The sequence below is a fragment of the Sprattus sprattus genome (assembly GCF_963457725.1).
Source record: "Sprattus sprattus genome assembly, chromosome: 7".
NCBI lineage: Eukaryota > Metazoa > Chordata > Actinopteri > Clupeiformes > Clupeidae > Sprattus > Sprattus sprattus.
Window position 1 is genome coordinate 4,484,575 of NC_137926.1, and position 12,545 is coordinate 4,497,119.

Genomic DNA, 12,545 nt, shown 5'->3' on the forward strand with positions numbered 1-12,545 from the left:
CCACCTAAAACAGCCGTAAAACTGATCTACTTCTCATTGGCACCAAATGCACATTCTCAAAAACTATGGTCTGTTCACTTTCCATTGGTGATGCAGCCATAACTGTCTCCAAACAGGTTAAGAGCCTTGGTGTCATCTTGGACAGTATTCTCTCCTTCTCCAGCCAAATAAACAATGGCCTCAAGACTGTGCCCTGCTTTCACACAGCACTCCACTGTAGTCCTAGTCAACGTTCTGGTCACGTCACGCATTGACTATTGCAATGCGATCCTGGCAGGCATCCCCAACGAACTCATTCACTGGCTCAAACTCATCCAGAACTCTGCGCCATGGATTATTACCCGCTCAAAGTCCACTGACCATGTCAAACCCCTGCTGTCTTAATTACACTGGCTCCCTGTAGTACAACGAATGCACCTATTAATGACATTTAAAGATTATCATAATATTTCCCCTGCCTATATCATAGACCTTATTTAGACCTACAGTCCTTCTTGTTCCTCTCAGTCATCATCAGTAGGGCCACTAGCACTACAAGTCATCAACGTCACCACAATGGGTGCAGGGGCATTCTACTATGCTGTACCCAAGCTCTTAAAACTCACCTTTTTAAACTAGCATCAGCTCCACTTTATTTCATCTTATTTTCTGTTATTGTATTGATGACCAATGCATGTTTGTATTGATGTTGTATGATGTAAGGTGACCTTGAGTGTCATAAAGGTGCAATCAAATAAAATGTTATTCTTATTTATTATTATCTTAATAAACAGCAAAAGAGCCAAATATACACCTAATTGTGAGATCGCTACAATAAAACTAAAACGTAGAAAGCAAAATATATTATTGCTTGCGCCATCATATGAAAACATGAAGTGAGGAAATGCATCCACATGAATAAAAATTGTGTACACAACTGGCACTCCATGAAGTAGGCCACCTGTGTGCGCCATTGGTGTGCGCTGTCTGGCGAACTCAAGGCCGGAAGTTTCCCTCCCACTCCCCGGAAGTTCAACAGAACTGTTTTTGTTGCCAGAGGGACTGATGAAAATGGCGGCGTCTCGTCGCTCATCCCAGCAGCAACAATCAAACCTTTCATCCCCACCGCGACCCTCTACTCATACTCTCACTCCTCCGGGATCACCCCCAGTGTCCGGCGGGTCGACAGCATCGCCGGTGGCTGGATCCGAGCAGGAGAGTGTGGTTGATCCGGAGATATCTCCAGTCTCCCCCGACCTCCCTGCTCCGGCCCTGAGCGGTAGCAGCTCTACTAGCTCATCTACAGCTGGCGGCAGCAGCAGTGGCTCCAGTCCGGATTCAGGCAGCAACAGCCCTGGGAGCGGAGGCTGCGGGACCAGTGGAGCCTTTCGGGAGCTTTTCGAGGCCTGTCGTAATGGGGACGTATCACGGGTGAAGAGACTGGTGGATTCGGTTAATGTGAATGCTAAAGACATGGCTGGTCGTAAATCGACCCCGCTGCATTTCGCTGCAGGTATGATAACTGTTAAGTTTACTATCGCAAGTAAATATTATTCTTCAGCGGCTAAGCTATTTTGCAGAGCAGGTAGCAAGCTAGCTATCTGTCGAACCAGAAGTTGTGTGAGAACTCGCTAGCATGCCTTATTAAATGGCCTGACTGGTAGCATTGATAAGTAATTGATGGATGTTTGTTTCGAGTTGTTTGTTTTGATTTTTGTGATTTGATAACTTCAGCAGTTGTTCATTAGCTTACACAGCTAGCTTTGTGGCTAGTGCTTTTGGGACCCAGTGTCATAAAATACTAGCTAAACAACGCAGATAATTCAGCTTAACATAGTTTATTGCGGTTTGGGCTGGGAAATATATCCTAGGTGACATGCAAACCATTACTATAAAAAAATACGTTCTTAGTTACAATAACATTTGGAAGACTAACGTCATTTCCATTTGGATGGTTCTATAGTTATCGCTTGCAAGTTTGCTGGCAGATTTTTCACATCAAAACGTTTGGTGTTGGAGTTAAAACCTCAGGATTATTGTGGAACTTTTGTCACTACCTTAACCCATTCATTTTGCAAGGCAAGCCGATGCGACCAAAACTTGTACTGAATATTTAAACGACTTTGTGGTGCAGTCGTGTTGTTTTGCTGTTTATTGTAAAATCACAAATGTCTTCATAACATTTTAAAGTAAGAAGCCTAATTTAGCCTAGTCGTAATCCTTCGTCTATAATAAATACAAATGATCAGAATACATGCCAAAAGCCAGTCAGTATAACTATTAATGTCATTAATACTTTACATTAATACTACAGTCAAATGAATGTCTTTACTGTTAAGTGTGGAAACTAGAACTTCACATATGATCTGAAATATTGCAGGTTTTGGGAGGAAGGACGTGGTGGAGCATCTCCTTCAGACCGGGGCAAACGTCCATGCCCGTGATGACGGTGGTTTAATTCCTTTGCATAATGCCTGCTCCTTTGGCCACGCTGAGGTGGTCAGTCTCCTGCTGTGCCAAGGGGCTGACCCAAACGCCCGTGATAATTGGAACTACACACCACTGCATGAGGCAGCCATCAAGGGCAAAATTGATGTGTGCATCGGTAAGTTCTCGCCATGTTCTTGAATGTCTTTAGTAAGCTTTTGACTTTTCCAAATATCATGTAATACTGAGTGATACTGATGTGGATATTCCTTCAGTCGGAGGTGTACACTGCAACATTTGGAGTAGGCTACATTTAATCATTGTTGATTGTCATTGAGGTTTAGGTTTGCTCAGGTATATTGTTTAGTATTAAGAATGTGAGTTTTCAGCTGACAAGGAAATGATTACCTTTGGTTAAGTGTACACATTGCTGTGTGGTGGTAAGCTACAATGAAAAGCACACAGAAACTATTTGCAGATGTATCACTTCAATTCCTGTTATCTTCTCTCTTCACTAACTAGCAGCCCTTGGGTTTGGTTAGCCTAATAAGGGAGCATTCCTCTCTCTTAGGAATCCCTCTTTTAACGTTTAGATGCCTCTTTGCAACTTGTCATTCTTCTTTGCTAAACCTTTATTGTTCAATATCAGATCAGCTGTATTTTATCTTATACATCAGTGACCTAAGTAATGGGATTTTCTAAAACGCATGCAATATGCTTGACAAATGCAGATAAGAGACTTGCATATCTACCCTTGGTATTTTCTTGTAAAATGTGATTTAGGACTTGTTCAAATGCTTGAATGTAGTATGTCTTAAACTCCAGTTATAATCTCCTGTGCTGTAACTCGTTACTCTATTGCAACTGGTTGGATCCCATGACTGGTTTGCATCAAAATGTTAGGACCGTTTAAGGACAGATTAAAGTACAAGATAAGACAAGCATCCGCAGTGTACTTCCACAGTTCAGACTTCCTGTGTAAAGTGGCCGGTTTCGTTTTTAGAAGTGCCCAATTATCTTCAAAGGAAGTCTTGTGACCAGACTATTGCTACCCTTAATCAGGCAATAGTTGAATGTAAGAGTTTGTTGGAATCAGAGAATTTAAAGCAACCCCCTTGCCAGCCTCATGGCATTGGGAGATGTATCCACTGTGCCAGCCTCCATTGCTGACAGGCTAAACAGTAAGGTGTTGAAAACCTTTTTGGGATAGTTTGCTGTTGTGGTTTTTTGTTTTAGTTTTTGCCTCTTTGAATGTGTGAGTGCTTAGCCTATGTGACGTACATACAAATGTATTTATTTGTTGTTTGCCGAAGGCAATGTAGCATATGGCTACCCACCGGCACAGACCTGTCACTCATCCACGCATCAACCAAGCAACGGAGTCTCTCTGTTAGCTTAGTTCTTGCTTTTTCTTGGTAAAAGTTGGTCTCAGTAGCTGCGGGAATAGGATTTAGGAGAAAACTTTTAGTTAGAAACTTTTAGTGCGACTTGCTTCATAAACCTGGTCCCATGTCTGTAGATGGAGAGTTTACTGGTGCCAGCATGGCTGTTTGCTTGCACAAGCAGCATTAAACCACACATTTTTTCCTGCCACTCCAAGCATGTTTGGCCCTTTATTCACAGCGAACACAGGCACCTCAGTGTTCGGCGTCTCCGCTGCCGCTGTCGAAACCCGCCTCCGCAGTCCCCCCAGTGGCCTCTCTGACCCCTCCCTTTTGTGAGGGGAAGCAGAGGCTGGCTGTCCTGGAGGAACATCACGTTAGATCACTTTCACCGCCGCTGAAACTGGACTCACTCGCTCGCCTCACAGTCTTCCTCCAGCCTCTCCAGCCTATGACCTTGTTCAGTTCAGACGAAAGTGGAGGAGCCTATTTGTGTACCCGGGCGAAAATCATCTATCCATTTATGTGTGTACTGGGACCGCTGTATCTCTCTTGTTTTCCTCCACGGCATATTAAAGCACACGGCGTGGAGGACAGGCAGGCGGAAGGCCCTGTTATTGTGTGTAATGAACTGTGGGGGTGGGGTTCATGCGTTATGTATGCATTCTCCCCACAGTTGCTTCAACACTACACACAACAACACAGCGCGTTATTCATAAGAGTCTAGAAAGGGAGGCTCTCCGGCTCCCTCCTACAGTATGCCATGCATTCTGAGCTTTTTTTTTTACATGTACTACAGTTTTCATGAAGTCAATAGCTTAACTTTACCGTGCATGGAAGGGATTTGAGCATCTCTCCCTGCCATTTAAACGCTTTACCTTGTTGTGCTATGCAGTGCCAGTTGAGATAATAGCACCCTTGATATCCCTTAAAAGGGCTACATCAGAGCCCTGTTAGTGGCAGCTCTTCCCTCATCCAGTTCTACCGTATTTCAACAGTCGGCCACGAGACTAGGGCTGGAGGATGTGGTGGAAGTCATATTTCTGTTATTGTGGAAAATATAAGTCTGCTAGCTTGGGCAGCTCAATTGTATCCCCTTCAACTGTACATAAGACAGACATGTGAACTACATAATTTATGAAACTGGGCAGTCGAAACAATTGGTATGATATCACCCAGGGTTGGACTTTGAGCTACAACCAAGGCCAGAACCTCCATTGTGGGCCTTCCTGTGTTGTTTGCAATGGCTAACTCCTTTGCTCGTGGAAAAATAGCATGAGTTGGCCCTCCAGTTTTCAGAAGCTCAGACTTGTTTTTCTGCTTGCTGTGAACACATGGAGAGGCTATTATGAGGGTAGACAAGGCACCTCAACCATACTCAGTATTAATGTGGGGAAATATGAATGCATAGCCTACCACTTGATTTAAAAATATGCACTTTAATCCTGACTTATAGCACAATTATATTCATAATTCATAGCTATATTTTTATATAAATCATCACTGCACAGAAACGGCGTTAGTCAAGGTTGTAAATTACCTCAGAATAAATGCTGACCCTAAAAAACTATCTGTCCTTGCCCTTCAGGATCTGAGTGCAGCTTTTGACACTGTAGATCATGATATCCTTATTAAAAGACTTAAAAATTGGGTTGGCCTCACCTGTTTAGGACCTATCTAACGGGCTGGGAATACTTTGTCGCCCTTGTAGACCACAGCTCAAAAAACATTTGTATGACCTGTGGGGTCCCTCAAGGATCCATTTTAGGTCCCCTACTTTTCAGTCTATTATATTATCCCTTGGTAGTGCCATTTGGAGGCACAACACAATTTACCATTGCTACGCGGAAGACATCCAGCTCTATATTTCTGTAACACCATAAATTAAAGCTCTATTGATTGCTTGGTGAATTGCATTGCTGATATAAATGTATGGATGTCACAGAACTTTCTCCAGCTCAACCAAGACAAAACCGGTATATGTCAGTGGTATATGTCAGTAGTGCACATTTAGAAACACTAGAACTTAAGACCAAGTACCAGGGCAGAAACCTAGGTGTCATATTTGACTCGTAACTAAATTTAGAAACCCATATCAAAAATATGATTAAAACATATTTTTATCACTTAAGAAAACATTGCTAAGGTGCAGCCGTTTCCTTCTCCGGCTTGCACTGAAAGACTGATGCGGGCTTTTATCTCGAGCAGGCTAAACTACTGTAAATCGCTCTTGTCTGGTCTTCCAAAAAAAGCCATTAATCATTTACAAATAATACAGAATCCAGCAGCACAATTTCTCACCAAAACAAGAAGGAGGGAGCACATCCCACCAGTCTTATAATCATTGCACTGTTTACCTGTTGGTTTCAGAATAGATTTTAAGATTATTTTACTAGTCTATAAATCACTACACAGTCATGCACCTGAGTACATGTCAGATATGCTCTCAAGGTACACACCAAGTGGATCCCTGAGGGTCCTCTGGCACTGGCACTCTTAACAGTTCCAAAGGACAGGACAAAGAGACATGGGGAAGCAGCTTTTAGTTTCTATGCAAGGAATAGGTTATCTATTGGAAACACCAGCAGCCCCCTGTGTTTGTTTGATAGTTTTTAATATGACTGAATGCTTGTTACGATCCGGCTCGGCATAACGAGTAGCTAAGTGAAGTGCAAGCTGCTTGTCCTGCCGCCAGGTAAGCAGTTGCTGAGTGTGTGTGTGTGAGAGAGAGAGAGATTGAGAGGGGTGTGATTAGTTCTGAAAAGGAATCTTTCACCTAGCATAGATTTTTATTGGAACATGTGCCAGTATTTGGTTACGATTTGATTGGCTGTTCATCTTAATTATCAACAATCTTCAGCCAGAATCGTGGACCCTGCCTATAATTTCTCGTTCTGCTCAGCATTCAATGTGTTGCTTGCTGTAGGATTGTCGTTATCTCTTTTTGTTCCTCTGAGGGGAAAAAAGGATGGTCAGATTTCCAAGGCAACAGTGTACATGATGAAGTGATCATGGAATCTGGCGGAGCAATAATAACCAAGGTGTTGAGGATGATTTGTCAAGTTACCTGACAGTGTGTGTGTGCATGCGAGTGTGTGTGTGTGTGCATGCGAGTGGGTGGGTGTGTGTGTGGGTGTGTGCGCGTGTGCGTGTGTGTGCATGCGAGTGGGTTTGTGTGTGCATGCATGCGAGTGTGTGTGTGTGTGTGTGTGTGTGTGTGTGTGCGCGCACGCGCATGCGATTGTGTGTGTGTTCATGCGCGTGCTTGTGTACGTGTATGATAGGAGTATTTTGACAGGGCGTTGACACCTGCCTTGACAAAGGTCTCGTTTCTTCGGCGTGACTGTCAGGTGGTAAATTGGGCTCTCAGGATTGATCTGTGTGTGTGTGTGGTGTGTGTGTGTGTGTGTGTGTGTGTGTGTCTGGGGCTGTGGCTCTCATGAGTGATCATCCACAGCATGTCATGTTCATCACAATGGCCGTCTGCACACCCAGTAAGGATCACTTAGTGGGGGGGGTCAAGGCGAAGGACTCGCGGAGGGAGAAGGAGGGAGGGTCGCGTTCAGATCTATTCTCCTGAAGCTATAGCTAATCTATTCGCTTACAACAAACATTCTTGTCCGTGTGTACGTGTTTGTATGATTGAAGAGGTCTTCAACTGTTGGGTTAATAGCCTTAATGGTTCCAAAGGAATGTCTGTTGTATCTGGCACAACACAAAGACCAGACCTTATCTCCAACTGCCATTTTGAACACAAAGCCCTGTGTGGCTGTCTCTGTTTGTGTCCACTGGTATTCACGTTACAGTGACTCTTTTCACACAGGCCTCCCGTAATGCACTCTGTTCCCTCGGCCGAGTGTGTGTGTGTGTGTGTGTGTGTCAGAGATCCTCCAGCAGCTAAGGGCCCCAGTCGCTAACGCTAAACCCTGACTGAAAATGAGTAATGTTCTTGTTGCGTTCGGCTTTGCGGTGTTCTGGCCTGCCATCGAAATCATGGGAATACCTGTCAGGGAAGGTATTATTGCCGCCCCTAACCGCTGCCTTTTCTGCTGCCATTCAAGAAGGCGAAATAAAACGCTTCTCTGGTAGTCTAGTCTAGAAATGGCAGGCTGAAAGCGCTTGTGCAGACTCTCCCATTGGCACTGAGGGAGCTCTTCATCGCTCAGCCTTCATCGCAGTTCACGGACGAGTTAGTCGGAACAAGCAGATTATCCACGTGTGCTGCCAAGTTCCTAGACCTGATTGCTTTGCACTCAAGTGGCATAACTTAAAATGTAACAGATTTATTACAAACACTATTTATTTGACATACTATTATTTTACCTGTGCAGAGAGGCCCTCTTCTGGGCGACTCACTTGCCCACCGGGATAGCTAATACATTTCTAATCAGAATCAGAATCAGAATCCCGTTTATTGGCCAAGCAAGTTTGCACAAACAAGGAATTTGACTCCGGGTTAAGTGGCTCTCATTGTACTGAACAACACAGCAAAAAACAATACAACACAACAGCACAATGGACTGAGAAATATAAGAAATATATACAAGGAGGGATGGATATATATGGACTGAGAAATATAAGAAATATACAGGAATTGATATATACAGGAGCTGTGAACTGTATACACAACATGGAGTGCAAAGAGTGGACTCTGTAGGTGTACAGGTCTTGGATGGTGGGCAGGTCGGCAGGCACCGATGATCTTTTCAGCTTAATGCTCGACCGAAACGTTTCCACTCTGACGGCAGCTTTCATAATACAGACAGTTCTCCAGTGTCATCGGGGTGGCTATTAGCTATCGCCAGACTCCGTTCACTGGCCTTTGTATCTTCTTTCAGTGTCAGGTTTTTATATAACTACCGACCCATCCACACACACACACACACACACACACACACACACACACACACACACACACACCCCACAAGCAGCCAAGAAGCCAAGTCATGACTCTCCCGTGGGAGGACCTGATGGAAGCGCGGTCAAGGTCGGCCTCCCTGGGAGGGCCAGGATTGAAATGGATGTCCACGGCATAGAGCGTAGCTGTTGTGGATTAAGGTGCCTGGCTGCTAAATGGCTAAATGTAATGTAAATGTAATGATGATGATGATGATGATCAGCGTTTTGCACCATGAATAAGTAATTGGCATTAGTTGTGCTAATTAGGGGCGATGGTGTGGGGGCATTAATTACTGTGTCTATGTGTGTGTGTGTGTGTGTGTGTGTGTGTGTGTGTGTGTGTGTGTGTGTGTGTGTGTGTGTGTGTCTGCTAGCGCTGAGCAGCGCCGGGTCCAATGTGAAACTAGAGGTCGCTCACTGTCAGTCTCGGAACACACAGGGGGATGGATGGCACGGCTGGTGATGCTCCTGGCCTGTCTGCATGCAGTGTGTGTGTGTGTGTGTGTGTGTGTGTGTGTGTGTGTGTGTGTGTGGTGTGTGTATGAGTAATGAATCTCCACACAAACAGCGTTAGGGTGAATCAATCTTCACGGAGTGTAGGGTGCTATCGTAGAGTGATGGGATCACCACAGTAACACACACACAAACACATATAGCACACACACACACACACACACACACACACACACACACACACCCTTTTCCACTCATTTTAAGTGGTAGTGTGTGTGTGTGTGTGTGTGTGTGTGAGTGAACCATTACCCCTCTCACCTGTGGTTGGCTCCTGTCACTCACATCTTCCTGTTAAGCCCCGCCTCTCAATGGCTGCCTGTCATAATTGCCCCTCATATTAACCCCCCAGCTCGTATTAACCCCCCATCAGTGGGGTGGTGGAGTAGGCACCTTTGGGGTACCATCACCCAGCTGCCCCCCATCAGTGGCGTGGTGAAGTGGGCACCTTTGGGGTACTGCTGCTGCATGGGCAGCTCCGCTCAGATCAGCCATTTTCAGCTGCCAGGGCCAGTGCTGTGGCTCACACCTGTGTGGAACCTGCAGCACACACACATATAGCACACACACACACAAACACATATAGAAGACACACACATATAACACGCACACACACATATATATACCACACTCATGCACACACACACATATAACGCGCACACACACACACACACACACACACACACACACACACATATATACCACATGCATGCACACACACACACATATAACGCACACACACACACACACACACATATAACGCACACACACACACACACACATATAACGCACACACACATTTACACCACACGCACACACACACACATATTCCAGAAATATACCACACGCACATCACACACACACACACACACACACACACAGCTGCCAGGGCCGTTGATGTTGGTTTTGGCGGAAATGGGTTTTCGACCCCTATGGTGGGCACAGACACACACACACACACACACACACACACACACACACACACAAAGGTGGCAAATGTTTTGCATACACATACAAAAGGGCCTCAGTCTAGAATATGTAAACATATGGCGTATAGACTAATCTATAGATCTGTTCTCAGCCAACTGCCTTTGTGATGAGCAGGATGTTGTGTAGTGTTTCCATAGATCATAGATACGCACACACTCCAGACACACACACACACACACACACACACACACCTGCGCCCGTTTTTCCCGCATCAGATGTCGTGACTGTTGGCGACGGCGGTGGTGTGTACGCGTGATTGGTGGGGCCGATCACTGGGGGGGGGCCTATCAGGCGCTGTCCTGGAGGCACGCTCGCTCTGACGCCCGCACTTCTGATGGATAGGCCAGCTGTCAAGAGGTGCCAGCATGAATCTTAATCGCTGCCGTCGCCCTCGCCCCATCAGCCCATCTCTTCCAACCCGTCACCCCCCCACCAAGCCGCCCCCCCCCCCCCCCCCCCCCCCCCCCCACCCTCAAGCGCCTGCCTCATGCGAAGGCCGCGTGCCTTTTAGCACACATTAATTCCTGCAGGAGGAAAAGGCTGAGATTTGCGGCATCCATTACAATATGTTTTTCTTTATTGGTTTTTAATTTGTCCATTTCTTTCCCCCCTCATGAGCCTAAAACGCCACAGGCATCTCTCTGAAGAGCTCCTCAGAAATGGGGCTCTTGTTGCCATGCACTCCCCAAATCACTGGCCCTCATTGGCTCTTGGGTGTGTGAGTCACCGTATGTTTGAGATGATCTCATCAAACTCTTATGCTGTTATAGCTACACAGAGGAGGAGGAGGTGGTGATGGTGCACAGAGGAGGAGGTGGTGACGATGCACAGAGGAGGAGGAAGTGAGGTGCAAAGAGGAGGAGGTGGTGACGGTGCACAGAGGAGGAGGAAGTGAGGTGCAAAGAGGAGGAGGTGGTGATGGTGCACAGAGGAGGAGGAGGTGGTGACGGTGCAAAGAGGAGGAGGAGGAGGTGACAGTGCAAAGAGGAGGAGGTGGTGACGGTGCAAAGAGGAGGAGGTGGTGACGGTGCACAGAGGAGGAGGAAGTGAGGTGCAAAGAGGAGGAGGAGGATGTGAGGTGCAAAGAGGAGGAGGTGGTGACGGTGCAAAGAGGAGGAGGTGGTGACGGTGCACAGAGGAGGAGGAAGTGAGGTGCAAAGAGGAGGAGGAGGAGGAGGATGTGAGGTGCAAAGAGGAGGAGGTGGTGACGGTGCAAAGAGGACGAGGTGACGGTGCACAGAGGAGGTGGTGCTGACGGTGCACAGAGGAGGAGGAGGAGGTGGTGATGGTGCACAGAGGAGGAGGAGGTGGTGATGGTGCACAGAGGAGGAGGTGGTGAAGGTGCACAGAGGAGGAGGTGGTGAAGGTGCAAAGAGGAGGAGGAGGAGGTGACGGTGCACAGAGGAGGTGGTGCTGACGGTGCAAAGAGGAGGAGGTGACGGTGCACAGAGGAGGTGGTGCTGACGGTGCAAAGAGGAGGAGGTGACGGTGCACAGAGGAGGTGGTGCTGACGGTGCACAGAGGAGGAGGAGGAGTTGGTGACGGGGCACAGAGGAGGAGGAGGAGGAGGAGGTGGTGACGGGGCACAGAGGAGGTGGTGCTGGCTATTGATGTTCACTCTGCTCCGTAGGGAGCACACCTGTTTGGTGGAGCTCAGTGTGGCGTGGTGGTAGGAGATGACAGACTGTCTTACTCCGTGCCAGACCGTCTAACTCCCTGCCGTTAGTGAGGTGCGTTATTATGATCTAGAGTTACCCTTGGGTGGTGCATTACAAACAGAAGCGTCCCAGTGCTGGAGATGTGATGTGCCCGTTAGCAGCGCGATCAGATGATGGATGAAGTTAATAACATCTCCCAGGCTTGCCATTTTATTGGTCAGGAGTGGGATGCAAGGAGGAAGGGAAGAGTCGGTGGGGGTAATACAGCCCCATTAACCAACCTCCATCTAGCCTGGTTCCACCGTAGATCCACAAGTCTATTCTCATGGTACATTTCATTTATCTTCCACACGTTTTTTCTTTGTTTTTTTAAAGGCTTGCAGACCTATAAAGATACGAGTAGTTTCAACAGGACTTGTGATCCTTGGTAGAGAAACACACATACTATGTGTTTAATACTAACCCCCTCCCCCCCACCTTTGTGATTATTATCCCCAAATATTTTCGGCATCTCCGTCTTGAGTCCAGGCAAACAGGCAGGTTTGCTCACATCTGGCAATTTTGTCGCAATTTTGACATCTGTCGTTGTGTTCGTTCGCCGAGTCCGAGGCAGGTGCGGCCGGCTCCTCGCTCTGTTTAGAATCAAGTGTGTGTGTGTGTGTGTGTGTGTGTGTGTGTGTGTGTGTGTGTGTGTGTCTCT

At 46.6% G+C, this 12,545-nt stretch overlaps 1 protein-coding gene across 1 annotated transcript in view; it reads left to right on the forward strand.

The window, feature by feature from the left end:
- Nucleotides 1-1,050: 1,050 nt before the first annotated feature.
- Nucleotides 1,051-12,545, forward strand: part of tnksa (tankyrase, TRF1-interacting ankyrin-related ADP-ribose polymerase a) — a gene marked incomplete at its 5' end in the record, with an annotated part of 135,507 nt that continues 124,012 nt past the window's right edge. The window contains 2 exons of the mRNA XM_080842586.1: nucleotides 1,051-1,492; nucleotides 2,360-2,584. Coding sequence (XP_080698712.1) covers nucleotides 1,051-1,492; nucleotides 2,360-2,584 — 667 coding nt within the window. The remainder of the gene's footprint in view (nucleotides 1,493-2,359; nucleotides 2,585-12,545) is intronic.